The 16,623-nt window shown below is 49.6% G+C and overlaps 1 protein-coding gene across 2 annotated transcripts; it reads right to left on the bottom strand.

The window, feature by feature from the left end:
• Positions 1-634: 634 nt before the first annotated feature.
• LOC142920213 (uncharacterized) lies at positions 635-15,158 on the bottom strand. 2 transcript variants are annotated; one of them, XM_076062698.1, is made up of 6 exons: positions 15,090-15,158; positions 8,034-8,392; positions 7,335-7,570; positions 6,409-6,619; positions 5,389-5,570; positions 635-3,678 (listed from the first exon to the last, which is right to left on the bottom strand). In XM_076062698.1, exons 2-6 carry the CDS (start codon positions 8,179-8,181, stop codon positions 3,643-3,645), a joined length of 813 nt encoding a protein of 270 aa, XP_075918813.1. In that variant the 5' UTR covers positions 8,182-8,392; positions 15,090-15,158; the 3' UTR covers positions 635-3,642. The 2 variants fall into 2 exon arrangements, with proteins under 2 accessions (XP_075918813.1, XP_075918814.1); XM_076062699.1 differs by having other exon boundaries at positions 635-2,271.
• Between the last annotated feature and the right edge of the window lie 1,465 nt (positions 15,159-16,623).

Raw genomic sequence — 16,623 nt, 5'->3', positions numbered from 1 at the left:
TGTAGCATGGCATTTCGATAACCCTCTTAAAGATGTATGGACTGATGCTGTACAAGAAGGATGTGGAGCTGAGTGGGCTTGCCGATGACCGGTACCAGCGGTGTCAAGATCGGCCTCTGTGGAGGAGGCTCGTGAAGCACGCTGCTGGGCAGTTGGAGGCAGTCGCCCTCCAGTAACAACGGAGGGCGGATGAGCGACGCTCACAACAACCAGCGGAGCGCCGGCCACACCAAGTCGGTGCAGTGGTGCCTCTGTCAGTCATCTTATTGAGCACACGGCACTTGGGTCTGTCCTGTGAGCTGGCAGAGAGCCTTCGACACATCACGTGGCCTCAACACGTAAGACAAAACTATAATTCGTGTTGTAGAGAATGTACCTCCTCCTATACGTGTAACTTTTAAGTGGTATGCCTCGTAACTGATGAATGATCCGAGTGTGCTCCCTATTTCAAAGACAATGAGTTGCTCCAGACGCTTCGTGAAACACAAAAGTACCCTTTGACCTGTATCACAAGAACAACGGGTCTCACCTGAGTTCTCTCTACAGGTTACTTCCAAACACACACACACTTTGTCCTAACGTCACTTAATCTATGTTTGACCCTTATAAATTAAATGATGCATGTACACACAAAATCAGACAAGTGTTTAATCGAAATAATTGACAGGCATTTTAACAACATTTAATTACTGCAGTGAAATATACTGCATCAGATAATATCTGATTAAGAAGCTATTTAAAAAAATATGCAGCGTCTGCTTAACAGTGGATGTAAAACATACTATTGTAGTGTCATTCAAAAACGAGTAGGCCATTGCATGCTGGCGAATTCTAAACATTAGCGACAAATTGCAGAGGGGTCAAATACTTATTTCCCTCATTAAAATGCAAATCAATTTATAACATTTTTTGACATGCGTTTTTCTGGATTTTTTTGTTGTCATTCTGTTCTCTCACTGTTCAAATAAACCTACCATTAAAATTACAGACTGATAATTTCTTCGTCTGCGGGAAAACGTACAAAATCAGCAGGGGATCAAATACTTATTTCCCTCAATGTACATATACACTGTGTGTACACACTGTGTGTGTGTATACACAGTGTGTATACAGTGTGTATACACTGTGTACATACACACTGTGCATGTACACACAGTGTGCGGGTTGACTGAATGAGGCGGTGTCCAGGTCTGGCTCAGGTGTCACTCCGCCACTTGACGGTTAGCCGTGACGGAGACTCAAACTCGGGCGGTGGAGTTCATCGCGCACCGCGCTCACCGCGGCGACAACCGCTCCACCCCACGCGTTATTGAAAGATGAAATTTTCACCGAAAACTTTTGCGGCTGCAGGAATTAAAATATTCCTCATTTGCCGTCTACGTGACTTCACCGAAAGAACCGAGAATATAGATATATGAAACACAACACACGATTCGCAATAGCTAAACGGTTTGCGCCTCGGTACATGCTAATTTGTGTCCCATTGTCTCTGAAACCCAGTCCCTCCATCTCTGGCTATTTAAGGCCTCGGTACAGAGCTGCTTCACCTCTTAACTGTTTGCGTGTCTCCCCCCATAGGTCTCTCTACGGTATGTATTCTATCACTATCTTAAATTTCACGCTCAACTTACAATTTAACAATCTTTGAAATAGCGTATTCAACCAGACCATGCGTTGTGTTTTAACCGACCGTCTGTGTTGCTTTGTACAGTTTCCAAATTTTGCTAAACCCTGTTTGATAAGTGTGATGCTCCATCTCTCTGTATCCCCTGGTATATCTGTGTTAATTCCTTCTCCTTAAGGTCTGTATATATATCTGCGGTTGTGTTTCCTCTACCTGATGATGATTGCTTGCGTTGCAATCGAAAAGTCGTATATTATGTAATTTTATTTTTTCTCATTTCTACGTGACTTTACCGAAAAAACCAAAGATTAATTCAGTGGATGTTTGTTCGATGCGACGTCGGTGTTGGCGCGTAGGGGGCTGCGTATTTGTGGAACGTCGTCGGTTCAGACTCAGAGTTTGCTGCCAGCGGCGGAGACCGCTGTGGCTCGCAGCTGTGGGCTTGTCGGAGCAAACCCCGAACTTGGGGGGGCTTGCCCCACTTCCTCCTCCCTCGGTGGCCGTACCAGACGAGAGCCGCTGACTTCTTTGCCAATGGAACCCATTTCAAAGCGTCTCTTCTTCTGCTGCTGCTGCTGCTCACCCAAGCATTGCCGCCACCCTTCCCAGATTGGCAGCTGTGAGCTCGTCGTGAAGATCCCTCATTGCTGCGACGCGAAAGACGACCACGATTACAAACAGCGTCTTACAACGACAATGCAACTGAAGATGTGGATAGCGGCGACTGGGCGCATTGGCAGCTCAGGCTACAGTACGGGAGAGTTTGATGTGTGCACGACCGTGTCTCGCGTTATATATTAATACATACGCCTACTCGGGATGTGTTTTTTAAGAGAGAAGGGCCTTTGTGGTGCTCGGTTTTTTTGTTATCACCTCTGACGGATTATGGCCCAAGTCGAACTTCGACTTTCATTTGAATGTTCAACCTCTTGACCCCGAGTAAGACTATACGCAGTTAATACCGCTCAGCTTATACAACAACACCTCGCTTTTACAGTTGTGTTTGATCAACCTCTTGACCCCGAGTAAGACAATACGCAGTTAATACAGCTAAGTTTTTACAACAACACCTCACTTTTACAGTTGTATTTGATCAACCTCTTGACCCCGAGTAAGACTATACACAGTTAATACCACTCAGCTTATACAACAACACCTCGCTTTTACAGTTGAGTTTGATCAACCTCTTGACCCCGAGTAAGACAATACGCAGTTAATCCCGCTCAGCTTATACATCAACACCTCGCTTTTACAGTTGTATTTCATCAACCTCTTGACCCTGAGTAAGACTATACACAGTCAATCCCGCGCAGCTTATACAATAGCCTCGCTTTTACATTTGTATTTGATCAACCTCTTGACCCCGAGTAAGACTATACACAGTTAATCCTGCTCAGCTTATACAACAATACCTCGCTTTTACAGTTGTATTTGATCAACCTCTTGACCCCGAGTAAGACTATACGCAGTCAATCCCGCGCAGCTTATACAACAATAGCCTCGCTTTTACAGTTGTATTTGATCAACCTCTTGACCCTGAGTAAGACTATACACAGTTAATCCTGCTCAGGTTAAACAACAATAACCTCGCTTTTACAGTTGTATTTGATCAACCTCTTGACCCTGAGTAAGACTATACACAGTTAATCCTGCTCAGGTTAAACAACAATAACCTCGCTTTTACAGTTGTATTTGATCAACCTCTTGACCCCGAGTAAGACTATACGAAGTTAATCCCGCTCAGTTTATACAATAGCCTTGCTTTTACAGTTGTATTTGATCAACCTCTTGACCCCGAGTAAGACTATACGCAGTTAATTCCACGCAGCTTATACAACAATACCTCGCTTTTACAGTTGTATTTGATCAACCTCTGCACACCTTATTCGTACGTAAATGGAATTGTAAATCCACGTGAGGCAGGTAGGACTTGTGACAGCCTTTATTACGAACGAGCTTTACTACCAGGCTTCGCCCGGGACTTGGATTATCGTCTTGGATTAATTTAATATTCCCTTTTATTTCAGTGGAAAACCCTGAAAAAACATTGATGCCTGCAAGAAAGAAAAACATCCGAAACAAATCAATTTAACTAAATCGGATTTCTTTCACTCAAGGAAATTGAACCTTAACCAGGCAACTCGGAAATGGAATGATGTGGCGAGCTGAGAATCGTCGCGTTCCCTTAGAAATTCCAGACGGCGTAAGCTGTGCAAATTTCATGACGATTTAAAGCTTTCGTGACTGCAAGGATTCAACTTCTTTGGTTCTTTCGGTAAAGTCACCAACACGTAGAATGAGAATAAAATAATAAATTAATAAAATAACACAATAAAATTCTCACGACGTTTTGGCCACAACACAAGTGGCCCTCTTCAGGTGAAAGGAACAGACCTGTCGTCCAACCTGAAGAGGGCCACTTGTGTCATGGCCGAAACGTCGTGAGAATTTTATTGTGTTATTTTATTCTATTAATTTATTATTTTATTCTCATTCTACGCGGCGACTTTGCCGAAAGAACCAAAAACGAAATTTCATGACGTTGGAGGGTCAGCGTTCGAGAGTTTTTTGCCGCTTCGCACAAACAGACGAATCTTTATTTTATTTCGATTTAAAGCTTTCGTGACTGCAAGGATTCATCTTCTTTGGTTCTTTCGGTAAAGTCACCATCACGTAGAATGAGAATAAAATAATACATTGATAAAATAAGATAATTTTATTGTCTTATTTTATTTTATCAATTTATTATTTTATTCTCATTCTACGTGGTGACTTTACCGAAAGAACCAAAGAAGACTTTATTTTATTATTTTATTGTTTCCCTTCAACGTGACTTTCCCGAAAGAGCTAAGAAGACGAACCTTCTGCTTTGTGTTTATGAGGGCGAACTGGAAACAGCCGCGTTGACTCAGAACATCGAGACAACGATGCGGCGCGTCTGTGCGGGACACACGGCCTACGCGGAGGCTTGGGGAGGGATGACGTCAGCAGGCAGACCGCGTGACGCTGCCGCATGCCGGTGACATCACAGACGTGACGTCACCGCTCACTTGACGTGCAAAATACACGAGTCTATTTTTATACTTTTTGCATTGTGTACAGTCTGGAAGCTACCCAAATGCCAAATTTCAAGTTTGTTTTGCATGTTGGGAGGCACACTAAACATTACTGCTCAGCGCCAAACGTTTGTTTAACGTTTGTTTAATGTTGTGAAAAAGAGTGCCGGGGTCACTCTTTTCACAGTGAACATCTACGTAGCCACCGTGATGAGGATGATGATGATGATGGCAGAGACATGCAAACTACTCCCCCTTTATTATCATTGTTACCATTATTATCGTTGTTTTTATCATTATCATTGTTATTAAAACTAGTTTATTGCACTTACAAGTGACTGCCAATCCACCACCACCACCACCACCGCCACCACCACCACCTCCATCACCACCGCCACAGCCACCTCCACCTCCACCACCACCTCCACCGCCACCGCCACCTCCACCGCCTCCGCCACCGCCACCACCACCGCCACTACCGCCTCCGCCGCCACCGCCACCGCCGCCGCCGCCTCCGCCTCCGCCGCCGCCTCCGCCATCGCCACTGCCACCGCCACCGCCGCCACCGCCACCGCCACCACCGCCACCACACACCGTCACCGCCACCTCCACCGCCACCACCACCACCACACACCGCCACCGCCACCTCCACCACCACCTCCACCACCACGACCACCACCACCCCCACCACCACCACCTCAACTGTACCTGCATCTCCACCTCTCCGCCGGTCGACTCTCTCCTCGCCCTCCGCGTCTGCGTGAGGCAGAAGGCGGCGACGCCGGCGATGGCGGTCAGCAGGAGGAAGCCGGTGGTGCAAGAAACGTCGCCCGCCGTCAAGGGAGCGGCCGAGACGGCCTCCACCGTGACGGAGACATCGGGAAACATCGCTGACACGCACACGGAGAGCACACACACGGTGACACACGGGGAGCATACACACACACGGTGACACACGGTGACACACGGTGACACACGTGGAGCACACGCACGGTGACACACGGTGACACACGGTGACACACGGGGAGCACACACACACACACACGGTGACACACGGTGACACACGCACGGTGACACACGGGGAGCACACGCACGGTGATACGCGGTGACACACGGTGACACACGGGGAGCACACGGTGACACACCGTGACACACGGTGACACATGGTGACACACACATGGTGACACACGGTGACACAAGGTGACACACACACGGTGTTACACGGTGACAAGCGGGGAGCACATGGTGACACACGCACGGTGACACACGGTGACACACGGTGACACACACATGGTGACACAAGGTGAGCACGGTGACACACACACGGTGACACACAGTGACACACGGTGACACACGCACGGTGACACACACACGGTGACACACACACGGTGACACACAGTGACACACGGTGACGCACGGTGACACACGGTGGCACACGGTGACACACACGGTGACACACGGTGACACACACACGGTGACACACGGTGACACGCGGTGACACACACACAGTGACACACAGTGACACACACACGGTGACACACGGTGACACACACACGGTGACACACGGTGACACACGGTGACCTTGGGGTCACTCTTGTTGTCACACCTCCCTAGCCACCGTGATGATGACGATGAGGACGATGACAGAGAGAGACGCAAACTCCACATATACAGCAGCAGCAGCAGGCGTCGTCAGGGTCGGGATGGAACCCACGACCTCCTGCGTACCAGGCGAGGCAGTCAACATCTTCCCGGCCCCCGCGGTCGTCGTGGCGGCGAGCGTGCGGCCCCCCGCCGGCACGACGAGCAGCCAGGCGGAGCGCCGAGCGAACCCCACGGCGTTGACCGCCAGGCAGGTGTAGCGGCCCGAGTCGTCCGTGCTGACGTTGCGCAGGTAGAGGACGTTCGTCTCCACGTCCGTGACCTCCACTCCGACCGTCTTGACGCGAACCGACGGGCGGCACGGAGAGAGCGAGGCGAGAGGAAGTCAGAATCTTGCGTTCCCACGCCAACGTGGGGTTCATTTTTTTGTATTTGTTGTTACTCAGCGAACGCGTAGAGTCTGAGCCAAGCCGGGAGCTTCTGGGTCCTGTTGTGTTGAGGGCGACGTCGGCCTCCGCTGAGTTTGGGTGGGTGGGTGGGTAGGTGAGTGAGTGGGTGGGTGAGTGGGTGGGTGAGTGAGTGAGTGGGTGGGTGAGTGAGTGAGTGGGTGAGTGGGTGGGTGAGTGGGTGGGTGAGTGAGTGGGTGGGTGAGTGGGTGGGTGAGTGAGTGGGTGAGTGAGTGGGCGAGTGTGTGAGTGGGTGAGTGAGTGGGTGAGTGGGTGGGTGAGTGTGGGTGGGTGAGTGGGTGAGTGAGTGAGTGAGTGGGTGGGTGAGTGAGTGAGTGAGTGGGTGGGTGGGTGAGTGGGTGGGTGGGTGAGTGGGTGAGTGGGTGGGTGGGTGAGTGAGTGGGTGAGTGGGTGGGTGAGTGAGTGAGTGAGTGGGTGAGTGAGTGAGTGGGTGAGTGAGTGGGTGAGTGGTAAGTGAGTGGTGAGTGAGTGAGTGAGTGGTGAGTGAGTGGTGAGTGAGTGAGTGGTGAGTGGGTGAGTGGGTGAGTGAGTGGGTGAGTGGATGAGTGAGTGGTGAGTGAGTGCCCCCATGCCTCGCTCGCTCACCGTGACAATGCGTACGTAGGGCGAGCTGTTGGGCGCCTCCAGGCTCCCGTTCACCTCCACGTGCTTGAGCCACTGCACGTGGTGGTGGTGCTGCTGGTGCTGGTGGTGGTGCTCATCGCCGCCATCGCCGCCCTGCTTCAGAACGACGCAGCGGAGCTGAGCGTCGCTCCCCACCACCGCCGTGACGTTGGCCGGGAGGCCGTCCTGCAGGGAGGGGCGCTGGGGCTGGCCCCGCCCTGCACGCCGGGGGGAGGGGGGGAGGGGGGAGCCGCCCCCCGGGTGGTGACGGGGTCAGGACGAGCGTCGGGGGTCACGGGGTCAAGGAGGGAGGAGAGGGAGTGTTACAGTGTGTGTGTGTGTAACACACACTGTGTGTATATAACACAGTGTGTGTAACACACTGTGTGTATATAACACACAGTGTGTTATATACACACAGTGTGTTATATACACACAGTGTGTTATATACACACTGTATGTAACACACTGTGTGTGTATAACACACACACACTGTGTGTGTATAACACACACACACTGTGTGTGTGTAACACACACAGTGTGTGTGTGTAACACACACACTGTGTGTGTAACACACACACTGTGTGTAACAGTGTTACTAACACACAGTGACACACACTGTCACACAGTGTGTGTGTGACAGTGTAACACACTTTGTGAGCTCCCCACTCGTCTCGTTACCTTCGTGAGCGGTCACCACCGCGTAGACGGCGGTGGCGGCGACACAGACTGCGAGGAGAGACCCCGGGAGAGACCCCAGACGCCTCCTCCTCCTCCTCCTGCTGCTGCTGCTGTACAGAGACGCCGTGCGGACAAATCCCGAGGCCATGGAGCTGATGGTGGTGGTGCTGGATCGTGGTGCTGGTGGATCGTGGTGGTGGATCGTAATGCTGGTGGATCGTGGTGGTGGTGCTGGTGGATCGTGGTGGTAGTGGATCGTAATGGTGGTGGTGCTGATGGGTGGTGGTGCTGCTGCTGGTGGTGCTGGTAGTGGTGGTGCTGCTGGTGCTGCTGGTGGTGGGTGGTGCTGATGGGTGGTGCTGGTGGTGTAAAAATTCTGCGTGCGTACAGGGAGGGAGAGAGGTGGTCAAGTTTTGACAGATTTTTGCATGTCTACTAAATGAATGGCCCCTTAATGGTTTTATTATATTTCATGTTATAATATTAAATATATAATACACCTTTTTGTTCGTAATTCTTTTTATAGATTTATTTCATATAATATAGCATTTTGTTTTAATGGATATATTATATTTTATATTTAGTATGTTATAATAAACCATTTTTTACGTAAAAAAATATATATTTATAAGTCTCCACAGAGCTACGTAGCTATTTTTTCAGAAGCGACCTGGCCACAAATGAAAGTTTAACTTAGTTGGCTTATCACGTGGACATGGATCGCAGCCAAATACCGGAGGACCCGGAGAAACATCCACACGATCACGGAGAGAGAGACACAAACTCCAAATATACAGCAGCAGCAGCAGGCATCGTCAGGGTCCGGATCGAACCCACGACCTCCTGTACATCAGGCGAGGTAGTTAACATCTCATAGCCACCGTGATGAGAGGCACACAAACTCCAAATATACAGCAGCAGGCATCGTCAAAGTCAGTATCGAACCCACGACCACCTGTATACCAGGCGAGGTAGTTAACATCTCACAGCCACCGTGATGAAATGCACACAAACTCTAAATATACAGCAGCAGCAGGCATCGTCAAAGTCAGGATCGAACCCACGACCTCCTGGATACCAGGCGAGGTAGTTAACATCTCATAGCCACCGTGATGAGAGGTACACAAACTCCAAATATACAGCAGCAGGCATCGTCAGGGTCAGGATCGAACCCACAACCTCCTGTATACCAGGCGAGGTAGTTAACATATCTCAGGGACATGATCTAACCCACGACTTCCTGTATACCAGGCGAGGTAGTTAACATCTCTCAGGGACATGATCTAACCCACGACCTCCTGTACACCAGGCGAGGTAGTTAACATCTCACAGCCCCCGTGATGATCGTCAGGGTCAGGATTGAACCCACGACCTCCTGTACACCAGGCGAGGTCGGTAACATCTCAGCCACCGTGATGAGAGGCACACAAACTCCAAATATACAGCAGCAGCAGGCATCGTCAGGGTCAGTATCGAACCCACGACCTCCTGTACACCAGGCGAGGTAGTTAACATCTCTCAGGGACATGATCTAACCCACGACCTCCTGTAAACCAGGCGAGGTAGTTGACATCTCTCAGGGACATGATCTAACCCACGACCTCCTGTACACCAGGCGAGGTAGTTCACATCTCTCAGGGACATGATCTAACCCACGACCTCCTGTACACCAGGCGAGGTAGTTAACATCTCTCAAAAACATGATCTAACCCACGACCTCCTGTACACCAGGCGAGGTAGTTCACATCTCTCAGGGACATGATCTAACCCACGACCTCCTGTACACCAGGCGAGGTAGTTAACATCTCTCAGGGACATGATCTAACCCACAACCTCCTGTATACCAGGCGAGGTAGTTAACATCTCTCAGGGACATGATCTAACCCACGACCTCCTGTACACCAGGCGAGGTAGTTAACATCTCTCAGGGACATGATCGAACCCACGACCTCCTGCACACCAGGCGAGGTAGTTAACATCTCATAGCCACCATTATGAGAGGTACACAAACTCCAAATATACAGCAACAGCAGGCATCGTCAGGGTCAGTATCGAACCCACGACCTCCTGCACACCAGGCGAGGTAGTTAACATCTCATAGCCACCATTATGAGAGGTACACAAACTCCAAATATACAGCAACAGCAGGCATCGTCAGGGTCAGTATCGAACCCACGACCTCCTGTACACCAGGCGAGGTAGTTAACATCTCTCAGGGACATGATCTAACCCACGACCTCCTGTACACCAGGCGAGGTAGTTGACATCTCTCAGGGACATTATCTAACCCACGACCTCCTGTACACCAGGCGAGGTAGTTCACATCTCTCAGGGACATGATCTAACCCACGACCTCCTGTACACCAGGCGAGGTAGTTAACATCTCTCAGGGACATGATCTAACCCACAACCTCCTGTATACCAGGCGAGGTAGTTAACATCTCTCAGGGACATGATCTAACCCACGACCTCCTGTACACCAGGCGAGGTAGTTAACATCTCTCAGGGACATGATCGAACCCACGACCTCCTGTACACCAGGCGAGGTAGTTAACATCTCTCAGGGACATGATCTAACCCACGAACTCCTGTAAACCAGGCGAGGTAGTTGACATCTCTCAGGGACATGATCTAACCCACGACCTCCTGTACACCAGGCGAAGTAGTTGACATCTCTCAGGGACATGATCTAACCCACGACCTCCTGTACACCAGGCGAGGTAGTTCACATCTCTCAGGGACATGATCTAACCCACGACCTCCTGTACACGAGGCGAGGTAGTTCACATCTCTCAGGGACATGATCTAACCCACGACCTCCTGTACACCAGGCGAGGTAGTTAACATCTCTCAGGGACATGATCTAACCCACAACCTCCTGTATACCAGGCGAGGTAGTTAACATCTCTCAGGGACATGATCTAACCCACGACCTCCTGTACACCAGGCGAGGTAGTTAACATCTCTCAGGGACATGATCGAACCCACGACCTCCTGTACACCAGGCGAGGTAGTTAACATCTCATAGCCACCATTATGAGAGGTACACAAACTCCAAATATACAGCAACAGCAGGCATCGTCAGGGTCAGTATCGAACCCACGACCTCCTGTACACCAGGCGAGGTAGTTAACATCTCTCAGGGACATGATCGAACCCACGACCTCCTGCACACCAGGCGAGGTAGTTGACATCTCTCAGGGACATTATCTAACCCACGACCTCCTGTACACCAGGCGAGGTAGTTCACATCTCTCAGGGACATGATCTAACCCACGACCTCCTGTACACAAGGCGAGGTAGTTAACATCTCTCAAAAACATGATCTAACCCACGATCTCCTGTACACCAGGCGAGGTAGTTCACATCTCTCAGGGACATGATCTAACCCACGACCTCCTGTACACCAGGCGAGGTAGTTAACATCTCTCAGGGACATGATCTAACCCACAACCTCCTGTAGACCAGGCGAGGTAGTTAACATCTCTCAGGGACATGATCTAACCCACGACCTCCTGTACACCAGGCGAGGTAGTTAACATCTCTCAGGGACATGATCGAACCCACGACCTCCTGTACACCAGGCGAGGTAGTTAACATCTCTCAGGGACATGATCTAACCCACGAACTCCTGTAGACCAGGCGAGGTAGTTAACATCTCTCAGAGACATGATCTAACCCACGACCTCCTGTATACCAGGCGAGGTAGTTAACATCTCTCAGGGACATGATCTAACCCACGACCTCCTGTATACCAGGCGAGGTAGTTAACATCTCTCAGGGAAATGATCTAACCCACGACCTCCTGTATACCAGGCGAGGTAGTTAACATCTCTCAGCGACATGATCTAACCCACGACCTCCTGTACACCAGGCGAGGTAGTTAACATCTCTCAGGGACATGATCGAACCCACGACCTCCTGTACACCAGGCGAGGTAGTTAACATCTCATAGCCACCGTGATGAGAGGCACACAAACTCCCAATATACAGCAGCAGCAGCAGGCATCGTCAGGGTCAGGATCGAACCCACGACTTCCCAGCCACCACTGCGCCCACTACTGACGGTGCTCGTGTGAGTCTCAATGCGTGACGCGTGATTTACCGACGGCGATGTAAAGTGGGGGGTGGGTGGAGGCCTCCGTCTGTTGCTGCATTGAGAATGACCGCAGTGGATATCCAAACCCTTTGTTCTGACTGCTGCAACGTCCCTGCTGCATTGTGGGAGCGGCGGTGGCGGTGCAGCGATTTGGTGGCGTGGAGCTGCAGCCTCCAGAGGGGTCCTGCTCCCCAAGGGTGAGGGCACGAGCTGGATTGGCTCTTGACCATCACCCCGCTCGTGACCTTGACCCTGATGCTCCTGACTTTGACCTTTACCCCATGCCTGACCTTGACCCTGCCCCCCCCCCCCCCCCCCCCCGAGGGCGGTGCCGCCGTAGGTGCTGCTGCTCGCTACTAGCACCACTTGCCCCTACAACCTGTTACAGTCTACATGGGGATGGGGAGATAGTTGTCTTGGCATTGACATTTTGAGTTTAAGTTTCGAGATACAAAAAAAATAATGAAAGTGAACACAGACATTGGGATGATGTTTGTATTTTATTTTTCTTTGCAACTAATTTTTCTTCGTGAGAATTGTAAAATGCAAAGGGGGGGTGGGAGGTGGTGGGGGGTGCAGTAATGAACAGTCACGTGACAACTCAGTGGCGGTCAATGTTGTCGGAGGGCCCCTGACGTGAAATGAACCAAACGGAAGTAAAAATCGAAATTCGTTTATTTTGGGCGACTCCGTCCCCACCGCGCACGTAAACGCCGTGACCCACCTGGCGCTGAGATAATTCTGTCCTCGTCATGGTGCGTCGTCCAAGCACAGCAGCGAGGACGAATGCGCAGACTGAACAAAATTTTGATTAGCGCATCGTGTAAAGCTCGTCGAGAGGAATAGTTCGCCTTGAACAGATATAAAATGACGTCGCAACGCAGTTCGTGCGAGAGCCGGGGGCTTACGGGACCCCGAGGTCCCACCATGAGGTTCGAATGTGTGAAGGTCTAACCAGATTCAGAGGGCACGGGGTCCACCCAGTTGAAATGGATGGTGGAGTCTTCCGGACTAGAGACACGAGGCAGTGTGCCCAATGAGACGAGAGAGAGACAACCACGCTGAGAGGTGTCACAGCAACAACAGCAGCAGCAACAACGGCAAGAACAGCATTAGAGGCACGGTTCCACGTCTACACGGACATCAGTGCCTCGCCGACCACGAGTTTGGGCCTAGTGGGTCGCCCACGTGGAAGAGCCTGGGTCGGGCCTAGTAATGCACGGTGTTGTGTCTGCTGCTATATTAACCAACTATTCGACCAAAACCATAAAAACACACAAACTACAGTTATAGTGTGCATTGAATAATCCGTGGCTGAAAGTTACGTAAAGTAGCTTACCTGATAATAGCGAGTGGAGTTTGTATTATATCCTTCTGTTTTGCAAAGTGAGCGAGGGTAGAGTTTGTATGATCTCCCCCTGTTCTAGAGAGTGGAATTTATATGATATCCCCCTGTTCTAAGAGAGTGGTGTTTGTATGATCTCCCCCTGTTCTAGAGAGTGGAGTTTGTATGATATCCCCTGTAGTGGAGTTTGTATGATCTCCCCCTGTTCTACAGAGTGAGTGGAGTTTGTGTGATCTCCCCTGTAGTGGAGTTTGTATGATCTCCCCCTGTTCTAGAGAGTGGAGTTTGTATGTTATCCCCCTGTTCTACAGAGTGAGTGGAGTTTGTATGATCTCCCGCTGTTCTACAGAGTGAGTGAAGTTTGTATGATCTCCCCCTGTTCTAGAGAGTGGAGTTTGTATGATATCCCCCTCTTCTACAGAGTGAGTGGAGTTTGTATGATCTCCCCCTGTTCTACAGAGTGAGTGGAGTATGTATGATCTCCCCCTGTTCTACAGAGTGAGAGAGTGGAGTTTGTATGATCTCCCCCTGTTGTAGAGAGTGGAGTTTATATGATCTCCCCCTGTTCCAAAGAGTGAGTGGAGTTTGTATGATTCCCCCTCTTCTACAGAGTGAGTGGAGTTTTTATGATCTCCCCCTGTTCTACAGAGTGAGAGAGTGGAGTTTTTATGATCTCCCCCTGTTCTAAAGAGTGAAGTTTGTTTGATCTCCCCCTCTTCTACAGAGTGAGGGCAGTTTGTATGATCTCCCACTGTTCTAGAGAGTGGAGTTTGTATGATCTCCCAATGTTCTAGAGAGTGGAGTTTGTATGATCTCCCCCTGTTCTACAGAGTCAGTGGAGTTTGTATGATCTCCCCCTGTTCTAGAGAGTGGAGTTTGTATGATCTCCCCCTGTTCTACAGAGTGGAGTTTGTATGATATCCCTCTGTTCTACATAGTTAGAGAGTGGAATTTGTATAATCTCTCCCTGTTCTACAGAGTGGAGTTTGTATGATCTCCCCCTGTACTACAGAGTGAGTGAGTGGAGTTTGTATGATCTCTTGCTGTGCTACAGAGGGAGTGATTGGAGTTTGTATGATCTCCCCCTGTTCTTGCTGATGGTTTTCTTGCTGATGGTTTTCACACCTGATGATGATTGCTTCTTGTGTTGCAGTCGAAACGTCGTGATAATTTTATTGTTTTATATTTTTATTATTTTAATGTTCCCCTTCTACGTGGTGGTGACTTTACCGACAGAACCAAGAATATGAATCCCTGCAGTCAAGAAAGCTTTAAATCAAAAGCTCACTTAATCAAACAAACTGAGTAAAACTTGGAAATGTAATGCAATGCAACACTGAGAGTCGATCAACACACAATAAACGCAAAGCCTGGTAGATTACTTTCTTACAAAGATTGCTCAACTAAGCGAGATAATTAAAGCAAACGCGATCAGGCGAGGGCAGGAGGCAAGGCCCCGCGTGGCTAGGCCCCGCGTTGTAAAGTTCCAACCTGGACATCGATTCCAATGCTCGCTGCTACTCAATTGACATCCCTACGAGAGAGCGAGGCTCTACCTCGGTAAACAACAACCACCACCAAAACCACCACAACCGCGATGAGAATTTCTCACCTCGGATTTCAGTTCACGCACGGAGCGGCAGATTTCTGTTACCTCGTGACGTCACGCAGCAGCAGTAGGTGACGTCACTTGCGTGGTACAAGAACACTCCCCTCCCGCAACGAGCGGGTCTTAATTTAAATAAATTATGTTAATGAGCCCGGCCCATACGTGGAGGGATGGGGCGTGGGTGCTGAACCCGTCGCAATAAACTCGCGACAGTCGACACGAATATATTATGTCAATGAGCCGCCAGTCACCGGGCGTAGCTTTGCCCAAATAAGGATTGTACTTGAACAGATAACGCAAGTTGACCCAGGCAGAGGTGACGTCACGCTCAAGGGCGCGGTAGACGGGGTGGGGTGAATACCTTGGTGACATGACGTCACTAGCGAGGGACACCTCCCCCTGGCGTTTCACGCCGATGAGGTGATGCTGAGTAGTGACGTCACAGAGCGGGATTGGAGTTTAAGTTGATTTAGATTCATTTTCCATTGCTCCCTCCCTTGAACTCAGCAACAACAACGTGGACATTGCATCCCACTGGGATTTTTAGCACACAGCGTTGGTGTACGGTGCTTTTCTCAGGAACATTTTGCTGTTTTTTTCATGGATTTTCTGTTTGCAGAGTCACACAAAGTAGTAACTTTAAGATGTGTTTTTTGTTCTTGTTTGTGTTTGTTGTGGTTGCACTTGATTCAAGAGCCGAATGGCTCACAGGGGTATACCAAATATATATCAACTGAAACTATTGTGTACACACTGTGTGTATGTAAACTGTGTGTGTACACTGTGTGTGCGTACACTGTGTGTGTGTACACTCTGTGTACACGTATACAGAGTGTGCACTGTGTGTGTGTGTACACTGTGTGTGTACAGTGTGTGTACACACTGTGTGTGTGTGTACACTGTGTGTCACTGTGCCTGGCATAAGCGTCGTGGTGACGTCACCGCCACTTAGTAGAGAATGGCGGTTGTTGTTGTGTCACTGTGTGTGTGTGTGTACACTATGTGTCACTGTGTGTGTCACTGTGTGTATATACACTGTGTGTGTACCCTGTGTGTGTACACTGTGTGTATACACTGTATGTGTGTACACTGTGTGTGTACAGTGTATACACTGTGTGCGTGTACACTGTCAGTGTGTACACTGTGTATACACTGTGTGTGTGTACGCTATGTGTGTATACACTGTGTGTGTACACTGTGTGCATGTGTACACTGTGTGTACACTGTGTGTACATTGTGTGTGTACACTGTGTGTGTGTACACTGTGTGTGTACACTGTGTGTGTGTACACTGTGTGTACACTGTTTGTGTCCGAACCCCCGGCAAGGCCATCTACTTAATGACGAGAGAAAATTCACACGAAATGTCCTTTTCAATGAAGTCTTCCAGATGTAAATTGATACAAGCTTTTAATGAAGAAATAAAATCATCTAATTCAAAACACAACACAATTCAAAGATGTTTCATTTTAAAACTTCAAAACGGAGCATGGGGTACTTGCGTGAATGCGTCCTTCGTGTGCCGTAAATGTTGTGAC

Source organism: Petromyzon marinus, unplaced genomic scaffold (genome assembly GCF_048934315.1).
Source record: "Petromyzon marinus isolate PM22_M1 ecotype Great Lakes invasive population unplaced genomic scaffold, UKy_Petmar_22M1.pri1.0 PM_G_Scaffold_7, whole genome shotgun sequence".
Taxonomy (NCBI): domain Eukaryota; kingdom Metazoa; phylum Chordata; class Hyperoartia; order Petromyzontiformes; family Petromyzontidae; genus Petromyzon; species Petromyzon marinus.
Note: the sequence above shows the minus strand (reverse complement) of the source record. Positions and strands in the feature narration are given on the sequence as shown.

Bases quoted from the DNA above. Each gene is read 5' to 3' on its own strand.
- LOC142920213 (XM_076062698.1), bottom strand. From the start codon at position 8,181: ATGGCCTCGGGATTTGTCCGCACGGCGTCTCTGTACAGCAGCAGCAGC. The intron at 7,571-8,033 runs GTAACGAGACGA...CCCGGCGTGCAG, and splicing joins GGTGGTGACCGCTCACGAAG to GGCGGGGCCAGCCCCAGCGC. The intron at 5,571-6,408 runs GTACGCAGGAGG...TGTGCGTGTCAG, and splicing joins GATGTTGACTGCCTCGCCTG to CGATGTTTCCCGATGTCTCC.